The sequence below is a fragment of the Penicillium cosmopolitanum genome, assembly GCF_028827165.1.
Source record: "Penicillium cosmopolitanum strain IBT 29677 chromosome Unknown utg000005l:1.0-4006212.0:1.0-4009387.0, whole genome shotgun sequence".
Lineage (NCBI taxonomy): Eukaryota > Fungi > Ascomycota > Eurotiomycetes > Eurotiales > Aspergillaceae > Penicillium > Penicillium cosmopolitanum.
The window spans coordinates 2,071,432-2,096,172 of NW_026622675.1; the positions used below are offsets into that span (position 1 = coordinate 2,071,432).

At 50.1% G+C, this 24,741-nt stretch overlaps 10 protein-coding genes across 10 annotated transcripts; 5 read left to right on the top strand and 5 right to left on the bottom strand.

Annotated features, from left to right (window-relative positions):
- Nucleotides 1-431: 431 nt before the first annotated feature.
- N7509_003839 (proteasome regulatory particle base subunit RPT6) lies at nt 432-1,773 on the bottom strand (the record flags this gene model as incomplete). The annotated part of the gene is made up of 3 exons (XM_056628476.1): nt 432-1,050; nt 1,095-1,446; nt 1,539-1,773. The coding sequence occupies 3 exons, from the start codon at nt 1,771-1,773 to the stop codon at nt 432-434; spliced, it is 1,206 nt and encodes a 401-aa protein (XP_056491210.1).
- Nucleotides 1,774-2,391: 618 nt separating this feature from the next.
- N7509_003840 (calcium/hydrogen antiporter) lies at nt 2,392-6,116 on the top strand (the record flags this gene model as incomplete). The annotated part of the gene is made up of 5 exons (XM_056628477.1): nt 2,392-2,545; nt 2,620-4,502; nt 4,572-5,552; nt 5,629-5,792; nt 5,852-6,116. 5 exons carry the CDS (start codon nt 2,392-2,394, stop codon nt 6,114-6,116), a joined length of 3,447 nt encoding a protein of 1,148 aa, XP_056491211.1.
- A 452-nt stretch (nt 6,117-6,568) lies between these two features.
- N7509_003841 (FGGY-family carbohydrate kinase) lies at nt 6,569-8,531 on the bottom strand (the record flags this gene model as incomplete). Its single annotated transcript, XM_056628478.1, has 3 exons — nt 6,569-7,627; nt 7,687-8,247; nt 8,319-8,531. 3 exons carry the CDS (start codon nt 8,529-8,531, stop codon nt 6,569-6,571), a joined length of 1,833 nt encoding a protein of 610 aa, XP_056491212.1.
- A 493-nt stretch (nt 8,532-9,024) lies between these two features.
- N7509_003842 (uncharacterized protein) lies at nt 9,025-9,634 on the top strand (the record flags this gene model as incomplete). Its single annotated transcript, XM_056628479.1, has 3 exons — nt 9,025-9,267; nt 9,398-9,510; nt 9,571-9,634. The coding sequence occupies 3 exons, from the start codon at nt 9,025-9,027 to the stop codon at nt 9,632-9,634; spliced, it is 420 nt and encodes a 139-aa protein (XP_056491213.1).
- Nucleotides 9,635-10,054: 420 nt separating this feature from the next.
- Nucleotides 10,055-11,908, bottom strand: N7509_003843 (F-box domain protein; the record flags this gene model as incomplete). The annotated part of the gene is made up of 1 exon (XM_056628480.1): nt 10,055-11,908. The coding sequence occupies one exon, from the start codon at nt 11,906-11,908 to the stop codon at nt 10,055-10,057; it is 1,854 nt and encodes a 617-aa protein (XP_056491214.1).
- Nucleotides 11,909-12,669: 761 nt separating this feature from the next.
- Nucleotides 12,670-15,040, bottom strand: ptpA (uncharacterized protein; the record flags this gene model as incomplete). Its single annotated transcript, XM_056628481.1, has 3 exons — nt 12,670-13,410; nt 13,475-14,466; nt 14,533-15,040. 3 exons carry the CDS (start codon nt 15,038-15,040, stop codon nt 12,670-12,672), a joined length of 2,241 nt encoding a protein of 746 aa, XP_056491215.1.
- Nucleotides 15,041-16,331: 1,291 nt separating this feature from the next.
- N7509_003845 (cytochrome c oxidase assembly protein COX16) lies at nt 16,332-16,805 on the bottom strand (the record flags this gene model as incomplete). Its single annotated transcript, XM_056628482.1, has 2 exons — nt 16,332-16,412; nt 16,482-16,805. 2 exons carry the CDS (start codon nt 16,803-16,805, stop codon nt 16,332-16,334), a joined length of 405 nt encoding a protein of 134 aa, XP_056491216.1.
- Nucleotides 16,806-17,295: 490 nt separating this feature from the next.
- Nucleotides 17,296-20,623, top strand: nic96 (linker nucleoporin NIC96; the record flags this gene model as incomplete). The annotated part of the gene is made up of 6 exons (XM_056628483.1): nt 17,296-17,505; nt 17,567-17,799; nt 17,876-18,414; nt 18,501-19,514; nt 19,577-19,659; nt 19,706-20,623. 6 exons carry the CDS (start codon nt 17,296-17,298, stop codon nt 20,621-20,623), a joined length of 2,997 nt encoding a protein of 998 aa, XP_056491217.1.
- Nucleotides 20,624-21,043: 420 nt separating this feature from the next.
- Nucleotides 21,044-21,352, top strand: N7509_003847 (uncharacterized protein; the record flags this gene model as incomplete). Its single annotated transcript, XM_056628484.1, has 1 exon — nt 21,044-21,352. The coding sequence occupies one exon, from the start codon at nt 21,044-21,046 to the stop codon at nt 21,350-21,352; it is 309 nt and encodes a 102-aa protein (XP_056491218.1).
- A 1,240-nt stretch (nt 21,353-22,592) lies between these two features.
- N7509_003848 (RibD family protein) lies at nt 22,593-24,472 on the top strand (the record flags this gene model as incomplete). The annotated part of the gene is given in 3 exon segments (XM_056628485.1): nt 22,593-22,933; nt 22,971-23,977; nt 23,994-24,472. 3 exon segments carry the CDS (start codon nt 22,593-22,595, stop codon nt 24,470-24,472), a joined length of 1,827 nt encoding a protein of 608 aa, XP_056491219.1.
- Nucleotides 24,473-24,741: the final 269 nt, after the last annotated feature.

Below are 24,741 nucleotides of genomic sequence, written 5' to 3' on the forward strand. Positions count from 1 at the left end.
ATCGCGGAGTTTAGCAAGGGCAAGTTTAACGATTGGTACTCCAGACAGAACAGAATGTTGGGCTGGCCACTAGTCTAAGGTTGGTTGTCGGTGAGTCGCATCACCCCACGCTTCCGGGCGATTCGATGTCGGGGTAGTGTCCGAGTACATTAGTACGGAGTACTACGAGTATATACGGATACAGGTGTAATTTGCATTTGTTCATATCGCTAAGCGAAGTTCATTTCATATTATCCACTTGCCCAATCCTTAAATGCAATGCGGTCATCCCGATCCACTATGGAATAGTCCCCATCCGTCCCGGAAGAACGAACTCCGAGGAGACAAGTGTGTACAGGAGAGTACTGGTATACTGAACTACCTCGATTGGATCTAGTGATACATGGTCGTCGATCTCTTGCTCTTGCTTTCGCGCTCACTTTACCCCTACTCTACTTCCACAATTTAGACACGGCCACCTCCTTGTCATCATGCTTATTGAGAATCTTGGCCGTCGCCAGGTCAAAGTCCTCCTGTGTAACGTGCACTCGTCGCTCACGCAGCGCGTACATACCAGCCTCCGTGCAGACACCCTTCAACTCGGCTCCCGAACACCCGTTCATCTTCTCCGCAATCTTGGTAAGGTTGATTCCGCGTGTCAGGTTCATCGATCGGGAGTGGATTCGTAGAATATCGGCACGAGCCTCGACCCTGCAGATCAGATCATGATTAGCACTTGATCCTCTGAAAAAGATCGTATAAACACCACAGAAGGGGAAAAGGGGACTCACGAAGGAGGGGGGGAATTCGATCTTGCGATCAATACGCCCTGGTCGCAGAAGCGCCGGGTCCAGAATATCCAGTCGATTGGTAGCCATAATAATCTTGATGTTCTTAGTCGGCTCAAAACCATCCAGTTGGTTCAGCAACTCCAACATCGTCCGTTGCACCTCCGAATCACCACCACCAGCAGAATCTATCCGGCTAGATCCAATGCTATCAATCTCATCCATGAAGATGATACTGGGCGCGTGCTCACGAGCCATGACGAACAACTCTCGCACCATGCGACTACCCTCACCAATGTATTTCTGCACCAGTTCCGAACCACTCACCCGAATGAAACGGCAGTCGGTGTGATGGGCCACGGCTCGTGCCAGCAATGTCTTTCCGGTACCCGGGGACCGTAGAGTAGGACACCCTTGGGCTGTGCGATACCAAGAGACTCGAAGAGCTCTGGGTGCTTGAGACCGAGCTCGATCACCTCCTTGATTTCCTTGATCTGTTGGTCCAGACCTCCGATCATGTCATATGTACTGTCGGGAACCTTCTCCACCATCATCAGCGAGACGAGCGGGTCGACGGAGGATGGGAGCATCTTCTCCAGTTTGTAGGAGTCGGAAAGGAGGGCGACTCGCTTGCCCACGGTGAGCTTTGCAATGTCGACGCCGTCGGCGATATCCACCACTGTTTCAAGCGCGTTAGAAATGGGTTCCCTTCCGTTGTCTTTGATAGATATCACACAACCCAAAGATTGCTTGGACATTGTAAATGCATACCGTATTTTCCTTCTGGGTGCACCTTCACCAACACCTTCTTGGTGCTCATCACCTTGACGACTTCGCCGACATACGAGCCGGGTTGCTGAAGCAAGCCAAGCTCTTCCCTCAGCAGACGCACCCGGGAGTTGTAGTCATTGCGCTGAGCCTCTAATCTTCGAAGAACTGCTTGGCCCTGGATGATCTCGAGCTTCATGCCCTCAATCTTGTTGCGGTAGTAGTTGTCCAACGCCATGGCGAATGGAGGGATGGACGGGGGACCAAAGGGAATTCAAAAGCGATGGTCTCGGTCCAAAGGTGTCTAGGTCCTCCCTTTATAATTCCAGACGGGTGGGTGAGAGAAGAGGAGGGCGGGAATGATGGAAGATGGACGATGGGTAATGAGAATGGCGATGAGGATGACGATGTTGACCTGCCGGCAGCTCTGGTGTTCCGCAGCTTCGACGAGCTGCTGAGCACATGACCTGGTCTTTGCTTGGCCTTGTGGCCTTATCTGTCAGGTAAAGAAGGAGTGCAAACATGCAAACAACTATCTAGCTAGTGCAAACAGTGCAAATGAGCTGACCTACCCTGCTGAGTCAGTCAGGCATCCGCCAAGATGATTGGCACTCGTTCCACGGTTGCACACGGCCGCGTGGAGAGCTTCCCTGACGACCCTGATGACCCTGCACCTGCAGCATCTATCTTCTCTTTCTCAGATGACCAGTGGTTGTTGATTTCATCTGTTGAAGCTGTGTACCCCGTCATGTAATCGGGTTGAATTTACTTTTTCTTATCATTCTCGATCTTCGCGATCGTTTTCGCCCTTCACGTTTCTGTTTGGCTTTCCGCTGATCACTAGGACCCTTCCAAAATGGCGGATAAGAAGGACAGAGACACCGACAACCCGGAGGCGTCGGTGTCGGCGTCAGCATCATCTCGCCCTGTCGGAACACCAGCTAGCGACTATATTTCCGCCTCATCGGTACCTCCAGTGAGACCTGCGCCATCATCCCGAAGAACATACGGTGAGATTACTTTTTTAAGCTCCCTTGTGTAACACGAGAAAACGTCCCTCGGTTGCTGATAGCTGGGGAAACAGGGACCCTGGATGCATATACCATCGAGTCAACTCCCGAAACCCGCCTCGACGAATCCCAGGAAGATTTATCGTCTCGCCCATTCGTCTCCCCTCCTCCGGCCTCGGATAAGCCCAGAAAACCCTCCGTCACCAGACGCATGTCCTCCAAACGTCAAGTTCCCCATAAGGGTCAGGAGTTCTCAACAGATGATGATGTACAGGAGGTCGAGCAGGACTTCGCCTCCTACCAGGCCTCTACCACGCAGCCTTCCCCGAGAATTCGTCCCTTGCGTGCACAGAGCTCCACTCTTAGAAGACGCCCGAGTGTCCGCCCTAGCCCACTGACGCGAGCCGAGACCGATAATCTTGACGGAAATGACGCCAGCTTGCCAGCCCCCGGTCTCGAAGCCTCGGTCGAAATTCCATCGCTGCGAGAGTCGGACGGGGAAGAGGAGGAAGAGAGTGCCGACGAACCGCATGATACTGAGGAGGAGGAGGAGGACGATGACGATGATGAAGACGATGTCGACGACGCGAGTGACGCGGAGAGCTTCACGCTCAAGGACCGACAGCAAGCCATTAATGAAACTCACCCGTTCGGTATCAGGATATGGAAACCTGCCCTGTATAAAAAGAGCCGCTCGGTGGAGAAGAGCGCTGAAGGTGATATCCACTCATCTCCAGGGGGGGCGGTCAGCCCTATGCTCTTCTTGACAAACATTCTTTGGTCCCTGGTTTTTGGTTGGTGGCTTGCGCTGGTCGCTCTATTGGCTGCCATCGCATGTTTCGTATTCGCTTATTCCTCCAGCGCCGTGGCCTATGGGAGAGTATTTTCGGGACTTTCCCGATATCTGTTCTATCCATTCGGCTCTTACGTTCTGCTTGAGACTGATGAGATTTATGCGGAAGAGGATGAGGGTGAAGGACGCAGTATCAGCGAGTATGAGCAGTGGCAGAATGGTGATTTGGAGCATGGTCGGCTCTTCTTTGGCCCGCACAGGGACCGATCCCTCGTTGGTCGACGTCGAAATAGTGTTGATTCCGCCAGTGAGAATGATAGTCTTCTGGGTCGGACACAGCGAGGACAACGTGAGGATTCATCACAGTTTCCTCAGTCCAAGCGGCGCCTTTTCGGTCGAGGAGAGTGGACTATTGGCCGAGTTGTCTTTTTCATTTTCTTCTACTTCTTAGTGGGACCATTGATGCTCATGGTTTCGCTCGTTTGCTGGCTGCTTGTCTTCTTGATTCCGATGGGTCGAGTGACAACCATCCTTGCGAGCCATCTGCGGCGACACCCTCTCGCCTTGTCATTTCACTCCGATACCTCATATGCTAGACTCAGCTCGGGGTCTTCTTCGCCTTCCATCCTCCTCTGCACATACCGAGCCGCCGGATCGAGATACTGGAAATATACGATTGACGGAACGAACATATTTTTCATCAATTTGCTTGGCGTCGTCGTCTTTGTGATTTTCGACTACTTCGTGCTCGATAAATTCCTGGGCTTGCAGTCCTGGCTGACCCACCCCGGTCTGATCTTCACTCTTGCTCTTTTCTCCGTCATCCCACTGGCATATTTCATTGGGCAAGCTGTGGCCTCAATTTCGGCTCAGTCGTCAATGGGCCTGGGTGCTGCAATCAACGCATTTTTCTCGACTATTGTAGAAGTTTATCTCTATTGCGTTGCTCTAACCGAAGGCAAAGCTCAGCTGGTTGAGGGGAGTATTATCGGTAGCATCTTCGCTGGTGTTTTGTTTTTGCCTGGTCTTTCCATGTGTTTCGGCGCTATCAAGCGCAAAACACAACGGTTCAATGTGAAATCCGCCGGTGTGACCTCGACAATGCTCCTATTTGCTGTAATTGCTGCCTTTGGGCCCACCCTTTTCTACCAGGTTTATGGCAGTGTAAGTATCATTTGCCTCCCCTTGCTGAATCGCGAACCGCTAGCTAATCTGCATACTACCGCCATATAGCATGAACTGAATTGCCACGCATGCGAACAGCCTGGGATTGACAGGGACTGTCGCCAGTGCTATTTCTCCCAAACAGCTGCGGTCCAGGACTCGTTTTTCGAAAAGGCGGTCCAGCCTTATGCGTGGTTTGCTGCCTTTCTCCTCTTTTTATCATACATCATCGGCCTTTGGTTTACTCTTCGGACCCATGCTGCCTTGATCTGGGCTACTGAGATGGAGGAAAAGAAGGCTGCTCAGGCAGCTCAGGCAGCCCAAGCCGCCCAATCTGCCCCGGACTCTTTCCCATATGAGCCAAGACATCTTCTGTTCTCTGGTGGTGCTCCCGAGGCCTCTGGCGCAGCTACTGGCAACAAGGATTCTATTCGGGAGTCCCAACTGTATAAGCGCATCGTGGGCCAATCACTCAAGCACTATGGCCTGGATGACGGCAATTCCTCCGGCAACTGGGAACAAACAGAGAATGGCGGTTCTTCCTCCACCGATACCAAGGGAAACACGCCCCATCTGGTACCTCCTCGAACAGCCGGTGCTGATGGCTGCCCTGTACCCAAGGCCATACGGGGTCTTACTGGCGAAGATAACGAGCGTCTTGTGCGTCAGGTCACCGATGTTGCGGCGACTGCTGCGGCCATGGCTGCTCGCGACGCGACTAGGAGTCGTAAGCCCGCAGGTCAACAAACTGCCGGACGCCATGCTGGTCGGGCTATGGCAGATCAGGTGAAACCTCCTGGTGACGAGGGAGATGCTTCCGGTATTGTCGTCGACCCTACCGCCCATGCAGCAGCTGGAGGAGGTCATGATGCGCCGAATTGGAGCAAGGCCAAGAGTGCCATCATCCTAATGGGAGCTACGATTCTCTATGCCATCATCGCTGAGATTCTTGTCAACACCGTTGATGTCGTGCTGGAGAATGTGGACATTGACGAGAAGTTCCTCGGCATTACTCTCTTCGCTTTGGTGCCCAACACAACCGAATTTTTGGTATGTAGCATGCTATCCTCTCGGCTTCGGGTCTTTTAGACTCTTCCGTGCTGATTTACTGACACTTTGCTTCTAGAACGCTATTTCCTTCGCGATGAACGGCAACATCGCCCTGTCCATGGAGATCGGTTCTGCATACGCATTGCAGGTTTGCTTGTTGCAGGTTCCCGCTCTTGTCCTATTCAGCGCCCTGTATACCCGCTCGATTGACCCAGCCGAACTCGCGAGACATTCGTTCAAGTGAGTATCTTTGATATATACGATATTTCCGAGACCCTCCTTACTAACTTCAATGACAGTCTCATCTTCCCCCAGTGGGACATGATCACCGTGATTCTTTGCGTTTTCCTCCTGTCGTACGTCTACGGCGAGGGAAAGAGTAATTATTTCAAGGGCTCCATCTTGGTCCTTACCTATCTCGTTATTATCAGCGGGTTCTACCTGTCTGGTTACAGTAACCTGGATAACATGGGCATCGACCGATTCGATACCCTTGCTCTGGGAACAAGCCAGTCCCAAAAGTTCTACACCATTGGACGTACCCGTGCCGGTGCGGCCTATTAGTTGGACATAGCTGGTTAATTGATTTCAAATCTTCCATCAGTCTTTTGTTTTGCTTAATTTCTTCGGGACCGCCATGGTCGACTCCACCTCCCGTCCCGTATCATACTGTCTTTGCATAGCGGATTTTCAAATTTGCATCTTATGATATGACTTCTTTTTTTTCACTTAATTGCACTGCTCGCTTGACACTAGCTTTTTTTTGGAGGCATTCTTGCTGGACGGGGCCCCTATGTTGCATTTGGATTTTCCTGCGTTTACTCAAGCTGAGGCTGTAAGCCCAGGCGTCTGGCATCTGTTTTCAACGTCCGTTGCCTCAATAATGACTGGATTCAAATTGCTTTTCTGCTTTTGTAAACTGCTGTAGTGACTGCAGATGTAAGACATCCAATACCATATAAACTTATCCCTTCGCATGATGCCGTTATTCCCTCCCACTCCCACTTCCACTCCCATCAGACCGACCCCCATTCTCCCACAGCATCATCAACCGATTTCCGATACTTCTGCTGCTTAAAGCACTGTTCCAAGAAAACCTCATATTTCGCCCGTAAAAGAGCCAACTCCTTCCCATCTTCTGTAGGAACAACCTTCTTACCAGGCTTACTCATTCGATCCATAATATCCCACAAATCCTCCGTCTTACCCTCAGTATCAGCACTAGCTGCCTTCGCGCCCAGCATAGCCGCACCATGACACACAGCCGCGTGAATATACCGCGGTATAACGACCGGCATTCCACACGCAGATGCAATCAGATTAACAAGGATATCATTCTGACACTGCGAACCAGACATGAAAATTGACGTGAGGCCGTGACCAGCTTGATTCATCGTTTCGACAATCTGTTTCGTTTGAAGTGCGATGAATTCCATCGTTGCGTAGTAATATATCGCCAATCCGTCAACGGACTTATCACTCGTTAACCCGATGACAGAACCCGTCATGGCTGGATCGGCAATGGGAGACCTATTCCCCCATAAATCGCCGTAGAAGAAGAGATGTCGGCCCAGGTATGCGATGCAAGGCGCTTTCTGCTCAATTACCATCTCCTTCAGATGTTCGTTCAGATATTCGTATATGTTTGTGTGGTAGGACTCTGCGATCGAGAGAGCCTGGTTGAACGCGGGATGTGTTTCAATAACATGTTTCAATAATTCTCCCGTGGCAGATTGTCCCCCCTCAGCCATCCAGTAATTTGGAATAATGGTGTCTCTGTACGGTCCCCAGACACCCGGTACAAAGACCGGATCAGCAGACATCGCCAAATGACATGTCGATGTACCCGCCACAGCCGCGAGACGAGAAAATGCCTGTGCCTTATCATTCTTCGCGGCATCGGCGTTCAATTGGTCGGAGTCGAGATTGATTTTCGCTCCCACGGTTCCTATCCAACCCGCATATGCGTCGATGACTCCACTGCCGATAGCAATGCCAGCAGGAAGACCTAGCTCTGTAGCAGCCTTTTCGCAAAGATAACCAACAAGTTCACCGGCAGAGAGATAATCGCCATTCTGTAAACAACAGGGTCAGCTAATCCAAATCCTTTTGTAATTCAAGGCCAAGGGCTCACCACCCCATCAACACCACCCATCCTCTTAAAATCATCCTCAACCAAATCCTCTAACCCAATCTCTTTCAAAAAATCCTCCTGCCACCCCTTAACACTCCCATCAACACCAACAGGAACATACCCCTGTTTACAAACAGCACTGCAAAAGCTACGCTTCTCATTCCCTGTCGCGATATGCGTAAGTGCATCGGCCAGATCGTAAAAACTGCATTTTTCAAAAAGTTCCGCAGGCATGTGATTCTTTAACCAGAGGACTTTCGGAACTTCCATTTCAATGGACATTGTTCCGCCGACGTAGCGGAGTAGGTTGTGATTTGTGGCGTTGATTTTTGCGGCTTCCGTGACGGGTCGGTGGTCTAGCCATAAGATTACGTTTCGGTCTGTGTCGAAGTTGGGTCCTGTTACTGAGATTGGTTCGGAGGTTTCGTTGTTGAAGACGGATAATGAGCATGTTGCGTCGAAGCCTATTCCTCGGACTGTTGAGGGGTTGATGTTTTGCTCGGTTAGGGCGCGTTGGACGGCGGTGCAGATGCAGGTCCATATGTCTGTTGTTGATTGTTCCTGGGTTGAATGGATTAGCTATGGTTCTTTATTCGAGGTATGTTTATGTATGTGTATGGGGAAGATTGTACGTAGAATCCATGGTCGGGTTGCCAGAGACCGATATTCTCGGAGGCTAGGCCGACGATGTCGCCTTTTGCGTCGATGACGCAGGCTCGGGCACTGCCTGTGCCCACGTCTATACCGATGTAATGGTCTAATTGGACTTGAAGCTCCTCTCGTGGGTCACTGGAGGCTTGTCGAGAGGCCTGGCGATCGGGACGACGGTGGGGTAGAGAGGTCATGTTGTGATCTGATAGTTCTTTCTCCGGGGGTTTGTATAGAAATGAGAGAGTTATAGATGAGGTTCTGAGGATATTCCAAGTATGTGTTCTCGGATACTTCTCAAATATATAGTGGAGGGCAGGAATGGGGGAAGAGGCGAGAGGCAAAAAAGACAACAATTCTTGAGTTTGATGGCGGGGGATGAGTTCGCTCGTTGGTTGTGGGGAACAGGGGGGGGAACAGGGGGGAACAGGGTTAGTCCAGTTCTGATGGAGATATTCCAAATGCTGACTGGTAGATATAGCCGACGATTCATTTTTGCCTAAGTACCATCTACACAGTAAATATACATAATATAATATACTTATAGTTACAGCCTATGTACTACTAACTGCTATTGAAGTACGTTGGTGGACCCGCACAGCACGGACCCGCGGACATCCTCGACTTCAACCTCACCTTCAACTTCAAGCTTGCTCCAACTCCACCTCCCTCACATCCACATCCACAACCATGAACCTCCTCACCCTCCTCGGAGCGCTCTCGCTCCTACTAATCTCCGCCCTCGCCGATTCCACCGCCGACATCTTCTACTGGCCCATCGGCGCCTCATCACCCTCCGTCCTAGCCCGCGTCTCCTTCGACCCAACAACCCAGAAATCCAACGTGGTCTCCTACAACGCACCCTCCGGTTCCACCGACACCCTCGTCCGCATCGGCCTATACACCACAACTCCCTCAAACCCCAAGCAATGGGTCGGATCTCTCGTCTCGCTATCATCCTTAACCGACAAATCCCAACAACCTACTTTCCGCCTCCATCTCGGGACCGACCAATGAACTCTATCACGTTTCTCTGGCCGCTAAGGATGCTACTTCTCCCCAGGCTGAGCTAGTGTTGAGTGAGCCCGGTGCGCAACCGCATCTTAATCGTCCGGTGGTTGTTGGTCCGGATGGGGCTGATACCGAGGCTGTGGAGGAAAAGAGCATGTTGCAGAAGTAGGTTTCTTCGTCCACTCCTGATTTGCGTGGACTTGGCTAATATATTGGTTTTTGCAGGTATTGGTGGGTGCTTGCGATCGTTTTCTTCTTGACTATGACTAGTGGCGGCGGGGGAGAGTAGGGATAAAAGCGGGTTCGAATAGATTGTTGAATCAATTATCTCTTTCTTGATACTGGGAACTTACCGCGGAGCATTTTCGTTCCGACTATTCGTACCGTAGCGACGGAGTCCCTGTATATCCCTATATCCCCAGGCTCGCATGGCTAGGGCCCGGTTTGCAGCTTAGACTACATCTTGAGGTGTGGAGCAGGTTCGAGGTAAGAAGGTCTTTTTACGTTCAGTTCAAGTGGCAAGTATTACAAAAACCATTGGGGTCGAATGAAACCGAAAACTGAAAAGATTGAACTCCATGCATTTGGTATCGAGCAAACTAAACTCCATCCATGTGGACCCCTCAGGGTCGTAATCGAGCTGGAAAGTATGAACACACAAGAGAGCAGGGGAAACAAACAACACCCCTTAACACAAGCCACACAATCGCTACATATCTCCTTCTTCTCCTTCTGAGTCGGAGTAGTTCAGTACTTCTATCGGGCCATGCTCCGGAATACCATCGCTGTCAAAAATACCCTTGCAGTTCTCAACAACTTCCACCCCCCTGCCATCCGACTTGAGCTTCAGGAGCATAAGTCCTCGATCAGTCATAGCAATCAATACATTCTCGTCAACTGTGAATTCGATCTGTGAGCAAACTGCACCCAGATCAATTACGACAGGCGGTAATTCCGTCACACCGATTGTCGACGACGTCCATGATTCAGGGTAGAAACCACTCTCGTTACCCTCGACCAACGCATGCGGGTTCAGTACCCAGACTGTAACCGTTTTCCAGCTCGCAGCTGCGATCCGAGTACCACGGAAAGAAGTAGTCATCAGAGATCTGTGCGAGGTATTCGATTCGTGATATCCGTCCAGTCGGGCCATGATCTGCCACTGGTCGAATCTGCGTCCGCGGTCGAGATTGCGCTGATGGTCACACCGACCAGAGAAAGCTTCTGACTTGAGCAAGCATGCTACTGTCCAGTGCTCTACTCGGTGAGTGGCAATTCCGACGGCAAGATATTGCCAGTGACATCGGCCGCCTGGGAGCTCGTGGCCTGGTTCATGCTTGCTGAAGAATGGAAGATCGATCGCGAATTGCAGAGACAAAGAGTCTGAGAATCTAACTCGGCAAGCATTGCGAGCCAGTTTGGGTTGTTCCGAGGCACCCATCGATGGTAGTGAATGGAGTTTTTGGAATGAACTGTAGAGAGTTTGCCCTCTATGGTAATGTAGCAATTGGCTCCATTCATCTTTGAAAGCCAACCCCATTGCGGGGCCTCTTCTCTCGATTTCTTCATGACTGAACCCCTGGCCGCTTGTCTCGGCGTCGGTCTCGATGGTCTCAGTGAGAACGCAGGAATCGTATCTCGATCCTAGTGAAGGCGTCAGCGAGCGAATTGGTCGATAACCAGGAGTAACTTCAAACAAACCTTTCATTTGAATCGTTTCATCTTGCTCCTCGTCCTCATCGTCCTCATCATCGTCCGCATTTGCGTAAAGCATCACATGATGGTCATTGTGATGATGGCGATGCTGCCACGAAATAGCAAATTTGAAACCTATGTCCGAAGGGGACATCGGGGCAGCCGCGACAGCGACAGGCTCATATTCCTGCTCATCGGGGAAACTGTAAATGTAAACGTCGCGAGATGGGCGATCCGCATGGAAAGCAAGGAAAATGGTTCCGTCTGGGCTAGATTGCATTGCTTGCTGGATGAAAGGATGGTCGGTGTCGCTCTGGTCAATAAATGGTTTGAAGCGGTGCAGAACATAGGTCCCATAGTAATTTTCCCCGTCGGCTCTTTCATTGCCCCCATGAGCAGTGAAAAGGATCTCCCTCTTTCCGAGCTTGCTCGCTGGCGACTTCAGTGGGAAATTGAGTCTTATGTGCACACTCCCTTCTTGAGATATTCGACAGCGGTAAGTGGTTTCATCATTCTTGAAGACGAGAGCGACGTTGTCGAGAGAACCGAATCCGAGAGATGAAGCACGAGTATCGAGCACTTTGTTTGAAAAGTTGAAAAACTTGCGTTCCGAGTAAAACTCCGCACCGTAGAGTTGGTGGTATGATAGGTGAACAAGCAATCGGAACAATTGTCGGTTTGATGCTGATCCGAGGTATTCATCGTTGAGGCAGCCAGGTGTATTCTTTAAATGATGAGTAATGAGCTCTTTTCCGTTGGTTGCAATTGACAATAAGGTCCGACAGCTGAAAGCGAGCTGAAGGTAGCTCGTTGTATCGCACGTTCTGAGGACGAGCTCAACCAGCTCCGTCGGAAGCGTAAGCAGCATGTTACTAAATTCAATCCGGTTGCGGATGAAGTTGGGAGGGGGCTTGGATGGTGATGTGGAAGAAAGGAAAGAAAGAAGGAAAGGTAGTGAAGGATGTTTATACAGTTGATGGATGTGCAGGTGCACGTCCCCGAGTGGAGGTGCTGCCTGGGGCCACGACAGGCAGCCGCGGGAGTGGGGCAGCACTCAGGAGTATACGATATTAGTTGTGTTGACTCGGTTTGGATAAGTTGGAGATACTCAATTAATTACAATGGAAATGCACTAGATATTACATGAGCCATACTTGCAAGGCCGTGAGTAACATATAATCAATGCCATTATGCTACAGGATACAATAGTTCCAATCCTCAACCTCAATGAGATCCGGAATATAGACTAACTTGAAGGCACTGATTTACTTATGTGCCAACCCTACTCTGAGAACTGAATATCCTTCTATAATTCATAGAATCATTCATTCGTGTTCGTGTTCGTGTTCGTGTTCCTGTTCCAATACTCGCTTTTTTAAACTGCTGTAGAGCCAAGAGGGCGATGTTCTTTGTTTTTTCATGCATGCAGCCATCATCAAGCCTGAACACCCAGAAATGCAAAATACACAATGTACAGTGGAAAGTTCCAAATAAACAAGCCAAAAACAAAGACAAAGACAGGGTATCCTTTCCATTTCCATTCCCATTCCAACCCACTCATTTATTACGGACCCAGACCCGGACCCAGACCAAGGTCCAGGCCCAATGGGTGTCGTCGGGTCGCAGCCATTAGGTTTCCTTCTGCGAAACAAGCCATTCAAGAACACTTTCATAACAAAGCACAAATTGACTCAGGTTTTGGACCATGCTGGGTCGCTGTGTACGGAAGTCTTCCACGGTTTTCGAAATCAGGTCCAGGTCAAAGTCACGAATTTCTTTCGATTCTTCCTTCGAATTGGTGGTGGGGTTGAGTGCACGCTGTCGTTTGAGAATGTCTAGCACAGTGTCGACCGTGCAGAATGTTCCGGTTCGTCCACACCCAGCACTGCAGTGGACCAAGATCGGTCGCTGGCCACGGGGTTCGGCTTCCTGGTTCCCGAAACCTGAATCACTGGTAGACCGAGCCACTTTGTTACACTGCTCGATCAGATTGAGAAGATGGGTTGGCTGTGAAGTTGTGCCGAAGTCAGGCCAGTAGGGGTATTGAATTTGTGTAATGTCTCGCAATGGCTGAAAGGGGAAATTGGCGTGTTGAAGACTGAAATGGCGGACGATTATGACTGGATTCTCATTGTTCTCGTTAGGACTTTGGGCTGACTTGTCCACTGCCTTGGATTTATTCAATGAGGGGTCGATTGGACGCCCCTTGGACTCGACATCGATATATCTCTCTGAATAGGCCTTCACCTTGAATGGTCCATAATCGGCGGTCCGCCAGTAAGGGTGACTCTTAACTTGCCCACGCTCAAACTCGGCGGTCAACGAAACGAGTAACCTGACATCTTGTTCCCAAACAACGCGCCAAAAGTCCTGTTTCATCAAGTTTAGCGGATATTGGGCGGATTGGGGGGTTCAAAAGAACGATATCACTCACGTTAAAAGTGTCCGGAACCGGAGCCTGGGTGGCGATGTAATGCCGGTTGCTCAGCTCAGTTTTGATGTGATTTGCATTGACATAATCGCAGTCACCCAATGGGATTCCTTCAAGTCTAACACGAGAGTGTTCGAAAGGATAGATATCGTTATATCGATTTTTCGTGCCTTTTTCAATTCCCGCAACACGATACTTCTTGGACGCTCCCCCAGCAGCAGCAGAAGGGCCCTCATAAGACAAGGCCTGCTTCATGCGCTCCAGTTCTTTCTTCTCCAAGTCTAAGAATTTATCCGAGACGATTTGACCCTCGTTCTTGGCATCAGACGCCTTCCGAAGCCACGGAGGAAGGGATTGTTGCTGTGATTCGGACATATTTTCTGGCAACTTCAGAGACATCTGCCCGACTCCGCCCACGAGATCCATGTTCTGACGAATATTTCCAAAGAAAGGATTGGCTGCCGAAGATGCATCTGGGAGAGCACAGCCTCCTACAACAGGGGCAACAGATCCAAGATTGATACTCATGGAGGGTCGCTTCTTGGGAGATGGCCCTGATGTCTGCGACTGTGGTCGGTGAATTAAGCGCGGAAATCGGGCCGAGAACCCCTTAAAACCATCCTGTAAGATCAATCCTTCACCTGCCCACCCCTCTGCCTCGAATTTGCCAATCACATTCAAAAGAGGGACGGCATCCTTTGCCTCAGTCGTGGCGGAATCGTAGACGATGATTATGCGGCAGTGTTTCCACCGAGCAAAATTTTGTTTATCACTGTCATTTGTGAACGTGCCCTGGAGTTTCTGCGTGTTAAACGAAGGTCGCTTGAGAAGTGTGGTTGGAATGCAGAGGTTTAAAGAGCCTTTAATATTGGATTGTGCAAAATGCGTGTATGCGCGAACATCCAGCAAAAGAAGGTTTTTCGAATCGCTTTGGATTATTTCGGTACATCGCTCGGCGGAAACCCAGCGAGATGGCGTCATAGGTGAAATGGTGTCTGCAATTACAAGACAATCAGTTGAACAGGCCATTGCCAGGTACATTTGGCGACGTATTTGCTTACCCTGCGAAACAGACCCTGTCCGTTGCTGGGCTACCATGCCATTTCCTGTGATACTACCATGCATTCTAGTGCTTGCCTTACCGTGGGCCACGGACGGAAAGGATGTGTTGACATCCTTGGTAGAAGGACGCCTTTGGAGGAAAGACTCGCGACGCCCTTTATCGATATCAGACTCCGATCTCAACAGGTTCACCAGTCCCTCGGAGACAGATTCTTGGGAATAGAGTTGAAGCTTCGGGCTAGGAAGTGCGCCGGGTAAGGATGCCCAGTTCTTTTGTACGTGTGGGCCCGGGTTCGACGTTGGCGGGTTGCCGGAGTTTTCCACTGCGAGGCCGAAATAGTTGGGACTCGGACGCTCCGATAGGGAGGCCGTCGCTGGAAAATTGGGGTTCGATGGAGATAACATCGGATGAAAGGCAGTCCTTCCTTCATGGGAATACCCCTGTGCAGTCTGTGTCTGCGCACCCTGCGCCCATGGGGAGGAGGGTGATCGCCCAGGACCTGTCATGGTCTCTGGTGCTACTCCTGCCGCTTCAGGTCGAGGAAAGTGTGTCGGTTTCGGATGGTAATAGAATGGGTCAAGACAGCATTTAGAACGAGAGGATGTCAATTCTGGTATCAGCAGGTGAAGTCGGGGGAGTATGTGTGTGTGCCAAGGTCGGGGATGTACTAGGGTGTGGTTCGTAAAGAGAGATATTATCACGGTCGAAACCAGCAGAACTGACGTAAGGCAGAATGATGTAGCAGAGGGGCTTAAGGGCAGAACGACAGGAAGGGTCAAGAGGCGAAAAGAGCCCAGCCAGGACCAGGACCAGGATCAAGAGAACCAATGGATGAAAAAGGTGGGGAGGCTGATATCAGAAGACTTGGTTTCCCATGATTATTAAGAGAACCGAGAGGGGGGGATGACTGGGAACTTCGGGGATTCCAGAAAAAAAAAGGTATGACGTTATTGTGGGGATCACGGGTTCTCGGCTGGACTTGGCCATTCCCCAATTGCATGGATCGCGATCTAGATTATCTCTTAGGTATGCACTCAACACAGATGTGCATACCTGAATGAGCTAGGTCTGACTGCATACTCCGTACATACAACTACAAACCTGCCTGCAGAAATGGTAATCTTTAACGAGATCACCACCAGGAAGGGGGTGCCCCACTCGTAAGCAAAATGTCGCCACCGACGTGGAGGACTCGATTTCGGTGTATCCATGCAGCTAGTGATGTACTAGTAGTTAGCAGCTACAGTAGTTATAATCCGCATGTGTTGTACAATTCACAAGATATTATTATTTACAAGGGCATTATGGCAGTATTCTGCAGAGCTACCAGTAGCCTCGCATGAATGCTGTCAGCATTTCGAGGTACATAGTGGTAACCCTAAATGATACTCGTCCAGCGCTTAACGCTCCTGCCAGCTCATAGGGGCCCGGCCAAACCTACCACTCCACTCCACTCCACTCCATTGTTGCACGTCAATATGACATGATGATAGTCAGGAGAATTTCACACCTGGGGGGGAGTATCTGGCCAGTCGTGTGCTGGCCAGCTCACTGGGGTACATATGTATGCTCGTACTGCTGTACATGACCCAGGCATGTTGCTTTGGTGCAAAGAAGATCACGCCAATAAACGAGTACGAGGAGCTCGCTGTTCTCTTCTCTGCCCATCGGTCCATAATATATTCTGCAATGATCATCGGCTCATGCAGGGTTGAAGCTCGTCACAACTGCCCCTTTTGTCCTTGGGAAAATTGAAGCATAACTTGGAGTTCAATTGTCAAATACTCCCAGGGTCTTTCAGAGTTTTCCATCCGGTTCGCCTTCGAATCGCTTCACTCGTGTTTGTTCCCAGTTATCCAGGTCCTTCGCCATCAGTCTCTATAAGTAGAATTAGAATGCTATCAAGCCAAATGATCAGTTTCTGGGGGCCAGGTAGAATCTGCATACGTAGTATTCTTCACGTTCATCGCCGACAATTCTGCGGCGAGGGTTTCGTTTGATTCCTTCCTCCCCACCGGGTCCCTTAAGTCCAAGTTCGAACACTTGGTCTTGACTCAATTGCTGTACTTTACGGTCATATCGTTCATAGCGGAGAGCGGCGGCCGGTGTAAGAGCAAATGAGCCAGCGACAATAACGGCCATGAATGGAAGTCCGAAGAGGAGGAAAGGGTGTCGAGAGAGGCGCGTTCGGTAGAAGGCTCCGAGCCGTTCTCCGAAAGTAGAGGATGCAGTGGTCGCCCGGCGAAATGTTTTAGACTGGAATGCAGGCATTGTGGGATTGCTGTAAGTGAAGGGACAGACTTTTAGTTAAAGATCAAAGTCAAACCAGAGAGGAACGAAGTAAAAAACGAAGTCAAGAGGCTCCAGGCACGTCCAACGGAGAAGTGTTGCGCAACTGAGATGGGCAGATCCGGCGAATTGATTTTCCGGGATACCGGGACATTTTGTTTGGGGCTCCCAGCTCCAATCCAATCCAATCCAGAGCTCATTTAACTGCCACTTACAACTCCCCGTGGTTGTTGGCATAAGGGCAAGGCATTTCCCCAACTAACTTGAATCTCAATTGATTGTTGGGGCACTTTTCGCCGTTGAAATCCCTTGGGCATCCATCTACCGTCCATCACAGGATCTCCGGTAGATTTTACATCCTTCACCTCGCGCAAAGCTCGCGACAGAGTCGCGACAATCTCTGCTACAACTCAGGCGACAGAAGCCCTTGATACTCTCCCTTGATCTCGCCAACGCATTGCGCATAGCCTCCATGGCATCGAATACAAGCTCTCTCTTCGGAGGGGGGTGGTCTTGGAAGCACAACAACCCCTCAGCAGTCGAGTCTTTTCGGGTCGAACACCGGTACGAGTGCATTTGGATCCGCCGCCCCTTCATCTGGAGCTGCGCAGGGCGGCCAGACCTCTTCGCTATTTGGACAAACCCAGACTCAGCAGCAACAACCCGCCCAGACCTCGTCATTGTTTGGCCAAACCCAGAGTCAGCAACAACCCGCTCAGTCCTCTATACTCGGACAGACTCAGCAATCAACCAACACCGCTCAAGCACAAGGGGGAGCATCCGCCCAAGCAACCCAGCCTGCTTTCTTCAACAGCCTGCTGGAGCGTGGTAAAAAGCGCCCACTATCTTCAACCGCACAAAATGGACACTTTGAAGATATCCCCAGTCTGCAACTCGGCCTGGATGATATTCGGAGGAAGGCAAGGGAGCTGGGTACATCTGGAAACAAGGACTCCCAACAGACCACGAGCAAAGCGTAAGCTAATCCGTCACTCCTCTCCAAACAAAACGAACACCTTTAACTAACTGTTAAATCTTACTTCCGTCAATAGTCACTATTTACTTGCCTCTTCTGGGATCGCTCCTAGTCGCACTTTGCGTGACCTTCGATCTCTAGACCCGCAGGCATCTGTCGCTGCGACCAGGGAAGCGGACAGCTTCGACCCCGATAATCAACGCTTTCTTCGAAATATCCAACAGCGTGGTCGGCAGGCCATGATCGCGGAGAGCCTCTCTCGCGCCCAGAGAGACTTCGATTCATTCTTGGAAGAAAAGGTCGACATGGACTGGGAGGATCAACGCCGGAGAATCTTTGATCACTTTGGACTTTCTCAGAAGGATGCTGCCAATGCTGGTGGTCAACTGAAATCCACCACGACAGGAGCCTTTGGTCGATCCGGAAGACAATCCAAGCAAGCAGGCCTGAACCCTGGCGCCGCTGCATCTCGCAGGAGCGTCTTTGGGCGTTCCGGTCTTGATAGATCTGTTATTGGGACCCCCGGAGCGGGCCTGGCGAGTCGCCAACTTTTCGAAGACCCCGCGGAGCGCAGCGAGGGCCTGACTGCGCCTTCGGCAAATATGAGATTCTCGCGTGAGAAGATGAGCAACTATGCTGAGAAGGTTCAGCATCTGAACAATGTTCGACTGCAAGATCAAACTTACCCAATTCTCCATCAGTTCTCAGAGGTAGAATTACAATCCGGCGGCGACATCCCCACCAAATCTTTGATGCCTATCAAGCTCTGATCAATATTGTTGGCGAGAAGCCAAGCATTTCTGGCGCCGAGGATCCCCTGGCTGTGAAAGAGCGTCATTACGCCGACTCCTATCTGGAAGAATCCACAAAGTCCCGCACAGCAATTAAACTCAAGCAACGAATCATTGAGGGATCAAGAACCTATCTGGAACACATGTTTTACAGCCAGGTGGAAGCTGACATCGCCAAGAACCCTCGTGAAGCGCAGGTTGGTGGAATTCCCAGTGTGATCAATAAGATCCGTGCGTATATTCGCCTTCGTGCGGCCAGGAAAGATCTGGCGCCAGATGGAACGGAGCTGCAGATGATTGGACCGGATTATTGCTGGATTCTCATCTTCTACCTTCTTCGATCCGGCCATATCGACGATGCGGTCCTGTACGCGACGAGCGACGGTGGATTCAAGTCGATGGATCACAAGTTTGTGACTTATATTGCTACCTGGGCGAAGGAAAGGCGACTTCCCCGGGATCTGCAGCAGAAGATCAACGGCGAGTATCAACAGCGTGTGCGAAATGCCCCCGAGGGTACTGTTGACCCGTTCCGAATGGCCTGCTACAAGATCATTGGACGATGTGATCTTAGGGAACGTCGTCTGGATGGTGTCAACCAGAGTGTCGAGGATTGGATGTGGCTGCAGTTCAGCCTCGCACGTGAGGATGACCGCGCTGAGGAGGCCGCTGGCGATATCTTTGGCCTCGAGGATATTCAAACTGATATCACAGAAATCGGTCAAAGGGTGTTCACCAAGGGCCAGGACGGGCCCGGCGGTTACGGAACATTCTTCCTCCTTCAGATTCTTGGAGGCATGTTCGAGCAGGCTGTGGCATACCTGGGTACCTATAATTCCGTTGCGGCTGTTCACTTTGCTATTGCATTGGCATACTACGGTCTCTTGCGCGTGTCAGACTTCTACGTTTCCGGGGATGAAATCCGTAAGCCACCCCTTTTTCCTTTCATTTCCTATAATCTGCTAACCATAATTTCCCTGGCACAGTTTCTTTCACAGTGAAGCAGTTCCCGCAAATAAACTTCGGATACCTGATCACCCAATACACGCGGGAATTCCGAACCGGAGACGTCGAGGCTGCAATTGACTACTTCACATTGATTTGTCTTAATGCAGACCTTCCGGGGGGCCTTGGGCAAATCCCAGTCGTCTGTATGCCATGAGGCATTGCGCGAGTTCATTCTCGAGACCAGAGATTTCGCCAAATTGCTCGGCGACATTCGTTCGGACGGATATAGAATCAAGGGCGTGATCGAGCAACGCCTTTCCCTGATCAACCTCACAAACCAGCAAGACTTCTTGAAGAACATCACTGTCCAGGCTGCTGCAGTGGCAGATGACAAGGGATTGGTGACCGACTCTGTCCTTCTCTACCATCTGGCAGAGAACTACGACCGAGTGATTGAAATCATTAACCGGGCATTGTCAGATGCCATTGCTGTTGAATTAGGCGGCGCCGTCTCCAAGCTTCAACCTCTTCGACCCAGAGCCGAACAAGGCCAGCAAGAAGAGCCTGGCAGCAGTCTCAGCCTGACCACCGTTGACGACCCCGTCGCTCTCGGCAAAAACATGATGAGTCTTTATGAGTCTCAGCCAATGTATTACGAAAATATCCGACCGATCCACAAAGACTCTTGTATCCTACTCATCCGAATGATGGAAGCCAAGATCGAGGTTGAAGCTGGCAGATGGCCGGAAGCACTCGACGCCATCGACCGCCTGGGCGTTCTCCCCCTTCGTGCCAACGGCTCAATGTCCCACATTCGCAGCGCCGCTCAAGCATTCTCCTCCTTCCCGGAGATCATTTCACGCAACATCGGTCCCGTCATTATGTGGAGTATCGCGTGCATTGGCTACGAGCGTCATAAGCAGACTTCGGGCCCCTATGATACTGCCACTCACCAGGGCTTTGCGGAACAATTGCTCGGTATGGCTAAGGATCTCATGGTCTTTTCTGGAATGGTCAAGTACAAATTGCCTCCTAGGGTTTATGAGGCTTTGGCGAGGGCTGGTGCCGATATTGGTGCCTACTAGATATGATGACTAGTTAGTGGTAAAGTTTGGGGGAGGGGGTAGGATATTGCATCGGAGAGTGTTTTGTATTTCTCTTAATACACTGGCAATTATCGACTTTTATTTTATTTGGTTCGATTGAATGTTTCCATGTCGTACTTTGTAGTCTTTGAGGCCGTGCTACTCACGGGTTGATATGTTGATTTTTGAAAAGAACAATCAAAAGTATTCTTTGTAAATTTCCTGTGGTTCTTTGAACTCGTTGCCTAGGATTCCCATAATTCGTTGAACAATACTAGGGCTCAAGTTGCTGCCAGTGCCTGTTCAACAATTATGTGGCCCTAGGCACCTTCCTCAATGGAAAGTACAGCTGTAAATACTATTGACACGGCCTGACAGTGAAAGCACCTTGATTGCCCGTGGCCCTTGGCGCCGACCACAATGGAACCAGAGTTCGAAAAGCCAGAAATGTTGTTTCCGGAAGCATCAATATTTATTCTAATAACACCAGCACCAGACGCGGCTCGTCAGACTACGCAGTGGGAGGACAACGTGAGGATGATCAAGGACTTCGCCAATGAAAATGGCATAGACATGACTGCACAGGTTTTCTTGATTGCTTTGCAGCGCTTGAACAATACTCTCTCGTTGTATAATTTACGTGTGGACACGATCGATGAAATACTCGCACTGGTGGAAACTTCTGCCGAAGTCAGTGACTTTATTGCTGGCCTGTCACCCGCTCAATAGACTAGTTTTAAGGTAATTCTTGACAACGATGTCAAGCTGGTCGAATTACGACAGATAATGAATAAAGAAGCCACTATTGTCTATAGGGGCCCGAACTTACTCTCCTGAGAGAAAGTGTAGCTAGTCTGAAATACGATCTTGGATCTGAGGGCAGTAGCCCGACACTCAGAGATAGCTGGGCGGATTTAAGACATTATGGAAAGACTAGACGTACAGAAGGTGTCTGACAACGGGCCTTTGGATAAAGCTTCGGACGATGAGGATACTGAGACGAACCCTAGTAATGATAATAAGCTATTCGTCAACGTGACTTAAAATTAAAGAAAGAAAAAACCCAGTGTATTGCTATTATGTACCTCGTTTTAGTCTTTTATATCTGAACTTTATATTCCGCTATCTTTTACTTGGTTCGGTTTACGCTTGTTTTAGTCTTTTATATCTGATCTATATATTCTGCTTCGGTTTATGGTTTATCTATATATATTCTAGCGAGGATGCTGGATCCTCAGAGATGGGGTACTATGTAGAGGGGGGTCATATGACCCTCCCTATATCTAGGATAGTCTAGTTAGCTGAATAGGATCATCATCACACCTACGGAGCACTTCTATACAGCTGGTTCCCAGTATACTTGTTCGATTACCTATATATTATTTGTTCATTCAAGTCTACAACTTGCATATTTCTTCTCCTCCAACCTTTCACCCGGACCGAAAACCGAGAAAACATTCACGGGAAGGCAATTGTTTTGACTGGACTGTGTGCGGCCACCTGTCTCTTCCATAAGCTCGCCTGTCTTCCATCCCCCTTGCGGGGAACGGACTGCTTTTATATATCGTGCAAGCCTTACTAATAACCACGCTAAAGCACGGTCACTACTAGTAAGGCTTACAATACTTATTGTATTTCTAAAATAGTAAAAATAATCAAGACTAGTATTACTTTTTGAATCTTTACTGCTTTACTAGGGAGAAGTAAATATAAACAAACTATGGTTTGCCATGGTTAGGTATCAAAGGCGCCTCGGCACAACAAGCGCGTATTCGGTGGGTTTGCCCCCACTGCGCCTGCCAAGCCTCTGGGGATTCTCTCCGCGACATTTTATCCGCTGTGCACCCTCAAGCTTCATTCGATCTGTCTATGGAGTGGAATTTTACTATTGACTCGAGGATTTTCCGGCCTCATCAACCGGTAATCCACTAAATTTACGCGCATGCGCGCTGCTGGGCTTTAGCACAATATGGATCACGATGCCGACCATGCGCCAGATCCAGCTTCAGGTCCAGGCTCATGGTCAATAGCACCGGAGAATGGCTCGATAAGTCGAGCTAGTGCAGCACAGCCCAGAGATGATGTGGATCACACTGAAGAAGAGCTTGAGCTCGTACCACCCGTTCCACACGATGCGATGGATGAGGATCCTCAACATTCGGGTTCGGATCACCCCGCGACACCAATGAATTTGTCCGGCGCGTTGGAGAAACAAGCCAGACAGGCCGAAGCCAACGCCAACGCCAACGATTTAAGCTCGGATAACGCAGCCAATGACCCCGCGATCGCGGAATTGGGGGGAGAAATCGGGTCTTGCTTTGTTCAATAACCCGCCCAATCTTTCGAGGATCCGCCGGGTGCTATTCGAGTGCAGTGATGCTATCGAAATCAGTCTTGACGAATATCAAACCTATTGGCCATTTATCGACAATGTATGGGTTAAACAAAGATCCAATTCCAGCAAAGAGGGTCACTGCACAACGGACTATTATATGTGTCGGTTACGAAGGCCAACGCATCGCACATCTGAGACTCGCCCTCTGCCAGAAGGGAAGCGTCCCCGAAAGAAACGCGTACGAGAAGGGGGCATGTGCAATTTTCAGATCAAGGTTGTGCGTTTTGAGGGCGCGTATTCGACCGTGACTATCGCCAGAACGCCCGGAAGTAGTGATGTTCATTCTCATGATCTCGACTTTATCGATCGAGTGAAGCGGAACTCTGGGCTCATGGAATCGGCGCGAAAGGAATCATGCAAGGGCTACCTTCCTTCATCTATATACACCAAATTCCAAGAATATCCTGAAATGCTTTCAGAAGCAGGGGGTCGATTCTTGACAGTCACGGACGTACGCAATGTTTCTGCAAAATGGCGCATCCAGAACCCGGAGGTCAAGCTCATTCCGCATGATGGCTACGAGTACCAAAAGGGTCATGGGATCGTGAGGTCCCAGGGTGCGGCGGAACGCTCCAACGAGACGATATCGGCCCAGTTACGAGTTCACTCTCAGGACTCGGCTCCGGCTCTTCCTCCGGATATCCTTTCTTTCCCGCAATTTTCATTGGACTTTTTACAGCCCTATTTACCGAATCATGCCGATCGTCGCGGCGAGTTTCCTCACGTCACGTTGTCCTACGCTTCATCTATGGACTCCAAGATCTCTCTTCGGGCGGGCATGCAAACGGTGCTATCTGGACCTGAGGCGAAACTAATGACACATTACCTTCGTTCTCGCCATGATGCTATTTTGATAGGCGTGGGGACCGTGCTTGCAGATAACCCCGGTCTAAACTGTCGCCTAGAAGGAGCCGGGGGGGTTCGGAGGTCTTGGAAGGATGTGGCAGCCACGCCCGGTGGTGATTGACCCTACAGGACGATGGCCTGTTCATCCAGACTGTCGAATGTTACGAACGGCAGTGGAGGGGAAAGGAAAAGCCCCATGGGTGGTGGTGTCACCGGGAGCGCAAATCAACCCACAAACTCTTATGATGCTCAAGGGCTACGGGGGCGACTTCCTTCGAATTGTGGAATATAACCAACACTGGCGATTACATTGGGAAGGTGTTCTTCGGGCACTGGCATCTGAAGGAATCAAGAGTGTTATGATTGAAGGCGGCGGGACGGTCCTCAGTGAACTGCTCAACCCAGAATACACCAACTTCATCGACTCGATTATCGTGACGGTGGCCCCCACTTATCTGGGTAGCGGCGGTGTTAGCGTCAGCCCACACTCCAAACTTGACCAAGAGGGCAACCCTAATGCCGCTTTGAATCCGCGCGAGGTAAAGTGGACTCCTCTGGGGCAGAATGTCATCATGTGTGGCAAAATTCGACCACACGAGGGAGAGTAGAGTGTCAATGGCAGTGGTAATTGCAATGGTAATTGCAATGATGGCTTTGTTTGAATATAGACTTGAATAATTAGCAATAATGAATGACCTTGATGATAAAGAAAACAAAAGTACAAAGAGGTTAAACTGCATTAAATTCTTAGGTAAGGGGATTATTCACTGGGCGCGGAATGCCGCATTATTTACGTTCTGCCACCCTCGAGCTACTTTTTTTTCTCTTCCGCTTTGTGTCGCGTCTTTGTTCCATCATTCCCAACCCCCTTTCCCTT